Genomic DNA, 6,976 nt, shown 5'->3' with positions numbered 1-6,976 from the left:
TTTCCCACTAGGCAGCAGGTCAGAGTAAGCAATGCCTTCCTTCTATACCGACCTTTCAAAATGATCTTTTTTGGTCACAGATGGCTGACTTTTGAAAACAGTACTAGAATTAAATACTAAAAGACCAACCAAACTTAATAATCCTCCTCTTAAAATTATAGGGTCATAAGCACAAATACCTTGAAATATCTTCTTGAATACACTCACTAAACAATGTTCAGGAACAAAGGTCAGCTATTTATTTAGAATTATCAAGTATTTTAATACTATACTATCAATTATATTTAATGCTGAATGAATTGGGTATTTTAAGGATTAAAAATTATAAATAACATACTGAGTTCAAGTAACCAATATTAAAGACACTATCACCAGCTAAAATGATTTCTGACCACTTATAAGGCTTGGTACTGCTTTGATTACATGAGTAATCAGTGGAAGACTAATATTTCAAATAAAACAGTATTTTAAAGATCTGAAAAGCTGTGTAAATTCAGTTTCCTTAATAGCCTGTACTTTATACAACTTTTGTAAGCTAGAGACTTTAGATTATATAACTGGAAAACACATTGTGGTAATACACTATCTACTAATGGCTACTAGCTCTGAAACTCAGGGCAAACACCTAGAATCCATTAATCTCTGAAATAAATCATGTCATTTGTAGCTTACTGCTAATTCTTAAGAATTCTATGAGTTTATTTCATTAGCTGCATGCTACTTGATTCCGTTGCATTTTAATTACCTAAATGGGTTAGGAAAGATACATATTAAATGCAACGCCTTAAAAACAGAAAAGCCTTAGTCCCACCAACAAACAAAAAAGGATTATATGTATCTACAGATATTTTAGGAATGTATATATTTTAAAAGTCCTTTGTTAAGCAAAATCAAAATGTGGCCACAGGATGAAAGGAAACCTCTAAAAGCTATTCAATGAATTTACTTAAGGTCTTGTATAGTGGGTGTCAGTATACATTCAGGGTTTCCTTGGCTCTCTCAAGAGCTCTCTTTTTTCTGTGTCTGTTAACTGTTTTTTTTTCTATTTATATAGAACTGCCACTCTTAAATTTAATACTCAATTTTCACCATTTGCTCATGTTAGTTCTTTCAAACGTTACTGCCTATAAAACCATAACGTGTACTTTTATAACAAGCAGAAACTAAAAATGGTGACATCACAATTTAACCTAATGGTTATTTTAAAGTAGAAAACAAAAATTCACCTGCTAACTTAAGAGGATTTTATATATTATCAATTGTTCTATTTTATTTCAATGGTCTCAAATGTATTTCTCACTCAAGAAAACAGATTTATTTCTAAGCATTTATTTATCTTTCTTTGCTAGAAACAGAAGAAACAGTATTTTCTTTGACAAAACTGTCCAAGGGGAACAAAGCAAATATTTTCCCAAATAATAGTACAAGTCTTCCTAAATGTCAATGTGTAATAATGAAGACAAAGTAGTAGTTTTTTTAAATCCCCTAAAAGCTAGTATTAAGATGGTGGTTTTGGCCGTTTTGCAGATGGTCCATCTGAGTTAGTTCTGTTATCAATGTTATTTTCATCTTCTCCATCATCTTCATCACCTTTTAAAATAAATATTTGTGGTTTGACAATATGTTCAGCGGTTCAAAGAAATATAAGCAGCTACACGATTCATTAAGAGACCATTTCACTTTAAGGGCTAGTAAAACCATGTTTCTAATAGAACTGAAATATGACTAAAATATTTTAGGAATTTCTATTTAAAAATTTTCTGTCACTTTTTAATTGATATACCACAATTCACTCTTTTATAGAGTAGTCTATTGACTTTTAGTATATTTCCTAAGTTGTGAAACCATTATCACTAATTCTATAAATTTTATCATCCCAGGAAGAAAACCTATACCCATTAGTAATAACCGCCCATCCTTCTCAGTCCTTATAACCACTAACTTACTTTCTGTAGATTTGTCTATTCTGGACATTTCCTAAAGATGGAATAATAAAATATGTGGTCTTTTGTGTCTACCATCTTTCACTTAGTATACTTTCAAGGTTTATTCATGATTTAGCATTTATCAGTACTTAATTCCTTTTTCTTGCTGAATAATATTCCACTGCATAGATATGCCACATTTTGTTCAGCTGATGGACATGGTGCTGTTTCTACCTTTCAGTTACTATGAACAGTGCTAATAGGAACATTCATCCCTATGTTTTTTTGTGGACATGTTCCCAGGTCTCTTAGTTCCATTGGGAGTCCCTACAGTTGCTGGGTCATGAGGTAACTTTATGTTTAACTTTTTGAAGAATCACCAACTGTTTTCCAAAGGTGCATCATTTTACACTTCCAACAGCAATGTACAAAGGCTCCAATTTCTTCACACCCTAGCCAACACTTGCTTTTTAAAAAAATTATCTTAGTTGGCATGAAGTTAAATCCCACTGTCCCTTTGATTTGCATTTTCCCAATGCCTGATTGTCCATCTGTGGAAAGTGTCTAATCAAGTCCTCTGCACAGCTGGTAACTGAATGACTGTCATTTTTGTCTTTTCAGTGTTGCATTCTATCACTTTTCTTTAGTAATTTGGGTTTAAGCATTTCATGTTTTTTGTTAACTATGCTGTAATAATTCATGTAACAAAATTCACTATTTTAATTTTTATCACTTTCCACAAAAGAAATTCAAACCTGTTTTATGGGGATGTCATTAAACAGCAAAAACAAGTTCTATATACAAAAATATTACTAAACCACCAGCAAGTAAGGCTATTTTTTCAAATGTCTGGAGTTAAAACTTGTCTTTATGCCAATGGTACCAGATTAGAAAGGCCAAGAAACAGAACTCACTTACTGCCTAAACTTAAGTGTCATGTCCAGACTTGCCCCCTCACACCATCTGGAACCATCATGATGTAAACAAGAGGGAAAGGAAAATACACGGGGAAGCTCCCCGCTAGAGGCGTTAAGTCATCAATATTTAGTCCCCAAAGGTCCCAGGTACCCACCTGCCAACTTTTGCACTCAAGATTTAACAAAACACGAATGTGGTTCCATTTCACGTTTCTGCTGTGGACCTGCGGCTACAAGACTAGGATGTGGGGAAACTAGTTACCGTGAAACGCTCCAGATCCGGCACCTGTCTGTCACTTCCCCCGGGTACGAGCCCCGCCCCCCACCGCAACACCAGGAGCCCGGCGGGCAGCCCGCGCCGGGCAGTCCCGGGCTGCTGCGCTGCAGCTTTCCCGCTCTACCTGCCCGGAGTGAGCGCTTAACAAGGACAGGCCCGAGTCGATCACCTCAGCCCTTCTCCAGAGCGCTGCCTACTCCAAGTAGCGGGTCTCAACGAGTTTTTGGTTTTCGAAATGCAGAGCTAGTTGTGAAAACGCTGGGCTGGAAGCGGCTTAGCTAAACATGGCGGCAAGGAACCACCATTTTTAAAGTTAAAAAAAAAAAAACTCTTGTGGATTTACACAGAACTTGGGATTCCGCCCCCGAAGCTCACTTATACCGGTCTGGCCCCTACACCGGCTCGTAGTGCAGATTTCCCTCAGACACCCCGCCCTCGCGTCGCTCCAGCACCGCCTCGGCGCTCACCGTCCAAGGCCTGGTCTGAGGCCGCCTCCACACGGTCCTGCGCTTCCGGCTGCACAAGCGTGCTGAAGAGCTCGGCCACCAGCTCCCTCATCTGGGCCACGCCGGACAACAGGCCCTGGAAAGGGTCAGCGTCGCCTGGCGCCTCACAGGAGACCCTCAATTCCTGCCTCTGCCCGTCCAGCCCGACATATTCGCCCAGCAGCTCCATGACGACCGCAGAGGTTCAAGAGCGCGCCACAGGAAAATGCCACCCGGAAGCGGAAATCGCCTCGCGGCGCGGGTGGGTGCGAGCCGGAGAAGGAAGAGGAGTGACTTCCGTTTTGCGGAAGTCGCTCCTCCCCCTTCCTTTGCTCGCCTTCTCTAGGATTGGTTGCTGGCGCCTGGCCCCGCCTCCTCCGGCCCCGCCCCTCGCGGCCGCTTTCCCGCGTCTGCTGATGCAAAGCCGCGGTCTGGGTGACAGTTGAGGATGGCAGGCGCCGACGGACCGGCCGGGCGGCCGTCGGAGCTGGAGCCCGTGGTGTCGTTGGTCGACGTGCTCGAGGAGGACGAGGAACTGGAGAACGAGGCATGCGCCGTGCTTGGTGGCAGCGACTCGGAGAAGTGCTCCTACTCGCAGGTGGGCGCGCGGCCCGGGCCTCGCTCCTCGTTCCGCGGGGCTCCCCTGAACCTCCGCCTCCCCCAGCATCTACCCGATGCCCGCCGGCCGCGGCGGCCTCCGCGGTGGGGCCCGGGCCTCCGCTTTTCCGAGGCTCCCCCATTCTGGGCCCCGCAGCCCTCTTTCTCCTCCGCCAGCTGGGCCCGCGACTCTTCGTCCAGCAGGGCGCTGCCCCGTCGGGCCGTCCGCCCGACCCCGGGGGTTCTCCTGGCGTTGGGCCTGGAGCTGCGGCTCGTTCCTCCCTTTCCCGTCGCTTCTCCGTGCCCCGGCTGCTTTTCACGAAAACATCCCCGTGACCTCAAAAGCAGACATCTTTGCCCCACTTTCCCCACCCTAAGAACGTATTTTGGGCTCTGAATGGGAGCGTGAGCGTGGAGTTAGCGGAGGGAGCAGCCCCGCGTGCCCCGGACAGCCGGGTGTGCCCTCCTGGATAGCCCGCTCCTCTGCAGTTGGCGTCCAGCTTGCGGGCGACACGAGCGGGTTCCGCATCTAGCAGCAGCCGGCCCAGCTGGGAACCCCGCCACCCCGAGCCAGGGCACCGGCAGAGCGGGCGAGCAGGGACAGTTTGGCATTTGGAGAGGTTGTGAACGAGGCTGTGAGGGGGTGTGAGCTGAGTTTGGGTGACTCACCCCGTATTTATTCCTAGGTACAAAAGTGGAGAAAGGTGGATAGAAACAGGCAAGAGTAGTAGAAAGAAGGTTACTTGAGCACTGGGGTGTGGAGTACAATATTCGGGTGTCCGGAGAGAGACTAGGGCCATTATGTGGTGTGAGCTGAGATCATAATACTAGTTCCCATTGATCAGTTGCGTTTACAGTAGAGGAGAGGTGGCGGAATAAACCCTAGAGCCAGAGATGACCCAGATGTTGATTAGTACTTTCATACCTTTGGACATCACTAAAACAACCTTTTCACTGCTTTCTTTCTTTAAAAAAAAAATTGTATACATTTCTGGAATGTAGTTAGCTTTCTATAACAGACTTTCCTACAATTTTCTTTTCATTGTAGTGAAATAAATGAAAGATTGCACAAGTTATGTTTACATGGGTGGGGGGATGGTGGGAAGTGAACACATGTATATACCTATCACCCATCAAGAATAGAACTTGACCAGCATTCCAGAAGCTTCCCTGTGCCATTGTCCTTTCTGGAGGAGAGTAATCATCATCAAGATTTCTGAAAGTGTTGCCTGTTTTTCTTCCAACTTTGTATTTTGAAACATTTTAAATCTACAGGTAAACATAAAGAATTTCATAGACACTTGGGTACCTTTTACATATATTTACCACATTTATTGTATCGCTATATACATTTACCCCCTGTCCCCAACCATCTGAAAATATTACAGATACTATGCGACTTACCTCTAAATATTTTAGTATACATTTCTTAAAAATCAAAGGAGGCCTTTTTAACACACTGATTTTCTCTTTGATGGAATCACAAGCATTTTCCAAAATTTTAAGTGTGAAAGTCACTTTTAAGCCCAATACATTCTTTTACATTTTTGTGTGTTAAAAGAATTACTTATGGCTGACTGAAAATTTAAGCTATCACTTTAAGAAAAAATTGCTTGAAAATAAGCACTAGTATAGTGCATATAAGTGATATTAATGTAACATGCAACAGTATTTTTTTACTATGTTGTCAGCTGTTTTGGGTCTTAATGGTTTTTAAAGGAAGCTTTTGATTGCAAATAACCTGATTTCAGTTATTTCTCAGATCATATGAATATGATGTGTGAATATTTGGTAACTGTCATATTTCATTGATTTGTTCTCTTTTTTTTTCATTTTGGGGCTCTTGTAGGGCTCAGTAAAGAGACAAGCACTATATGCCTGTAGTACCTGTACCCCAGAGGGAGAAGAACCAGCAGGAATTTGCCTGGCTTGCAGTTACGAGTGTCATGGAAGTCATAAACTATTTGAACTATATACAAAGAGGTAAAGACAGAAATGGGGGTTGAATGCTTTTTAAATGTGTATATTCCCATTTGCTTCTTACATCTTGTTTTCCCACACAAAGTATTTATATACCGATAAAATTTAATATATTTATAGTTTTACATAATATAGTTAGAATAACTTTTCCCAAGGGTCGTTTAAAATATGATAAGAATTAGTTACCTTTCTCTGCTGTTATTGTACTTATATGAGTGTAGCTGTGATGCAGATATTTTTCTCCAGGCATATTATTTTCCAGAATTAGTGAATCTTTTATTAAGTTACCTGCTTAGAGAAATTCCAAACTGGATACATGAACAGCAACCAAGGACTTTCTAGTTCCTAGAAATGAGTTGAAAGAGACTATGATGAGTTTAAAGAGTAAGTTACTAGATTTAAAATTAAAATGGGAGTCTCCTTGGTGGCCTAGTGGTTCAGTCTCAGCACTATCACCACTGCGGCCCACCATGGCAGCCTGCGTTCTGTCCTTGGCCAGGGAGGTGACCCACATATAGCACAGCAGACTCTCCTGTCTCCTGTAGCTCCCCTCAGCAGTGTATTTCAGTAAATCCGCCTGTTCTGCTCCCCACTCTGTTTCTGGTGAATTCTCTCACCCCTGGAACCGCAGGCTTAGACCCTATTTCTTCTATGCATAAATAAGTAAAAAATATTTATTTATTTACTTATTTTTTAAGATTTATTAGTTTATGCACACAGAACTTGGGTACACGCCAGAGGTACAGGGGTGGTGAGAGGATTACCAGAGACAGAGTGGGGAGCAGAACAGGCAGA

At 42.5% G+C, this 6,976-nt stretch overlaps 2 protein-coding genes across 3 annotated transcripts in view; one reads left to right on the top strand and one right to left on the bottom strand.

Moving 5' to 3' along the window:
* Positions 1-1,351: 1,351 nt before the first annotated feature.
* Positions 1,352-3,848, bottom strand: LOC101631578 (chromosome unknown open reading frame, human C14orf142). Its single transcript, XM_004681601.2, has 2 exons — positions 3,587-3,848; positions 1,352-1,590 (listed from the first exon to the last, which is right to left on the bottom strand). The coding sequence occupies exons 1-2, from the start codon at positions 3,792-3,794 to the stop codon at positions 1,499-1,501; spliced, it is 300 nt and encodes a 99-aa protein (XP_004681658.1). The 5' UTR covers positions 3,795-3,848; the 3' UTR covers positions 1,352-1,498.
* The window catches only part of UBR7 (ubiquitin protein ligase E3 component n-recognin 7 (putative)), a 17,450-nt gene continuing 14,286 nt past the window's right edge, over positions 3,813-6,976 (top strand). For both annotated transcript variants that reach the window (XM_004681600.2, XM_012724634.1), the window contains exons 1-2: positions 3,813-4,202; positions 6,051-6,184. In XM_004681600.2, the coding sequence (XP_004681657.1) occupies positions 4,053-4,202; positions 6,051-6,184 (284 nt within the window). In that variant the 5' untranslated portion in view covers positions 3,813-4,052. The remainder of the gene's footprint in view (positions 4,203-6,050; positions 6,185-6,976) is intronic.

Source organism: Condylura cristata, unplaced genomic scaffold, assembly GCF_000260355.1.
Source record: "Condylura cristata isolate star-nosed mole 26May11 unplaced genomic scaffold, ConCri1.0 scaffold00013, whole genome shotgun sequence".
Classification (NCBI taxonomy): Eukaryota; Metazoa; Chordata; class Mammalia; order Eulipotyphla; family Talpidae; genus Condylura; species Condylura cristata.
The sequence above is the reverse complement of the archived record's forward strand: the minus strand, read 5'-3'. Positions and strand labels throughout refer to the sequence as shown.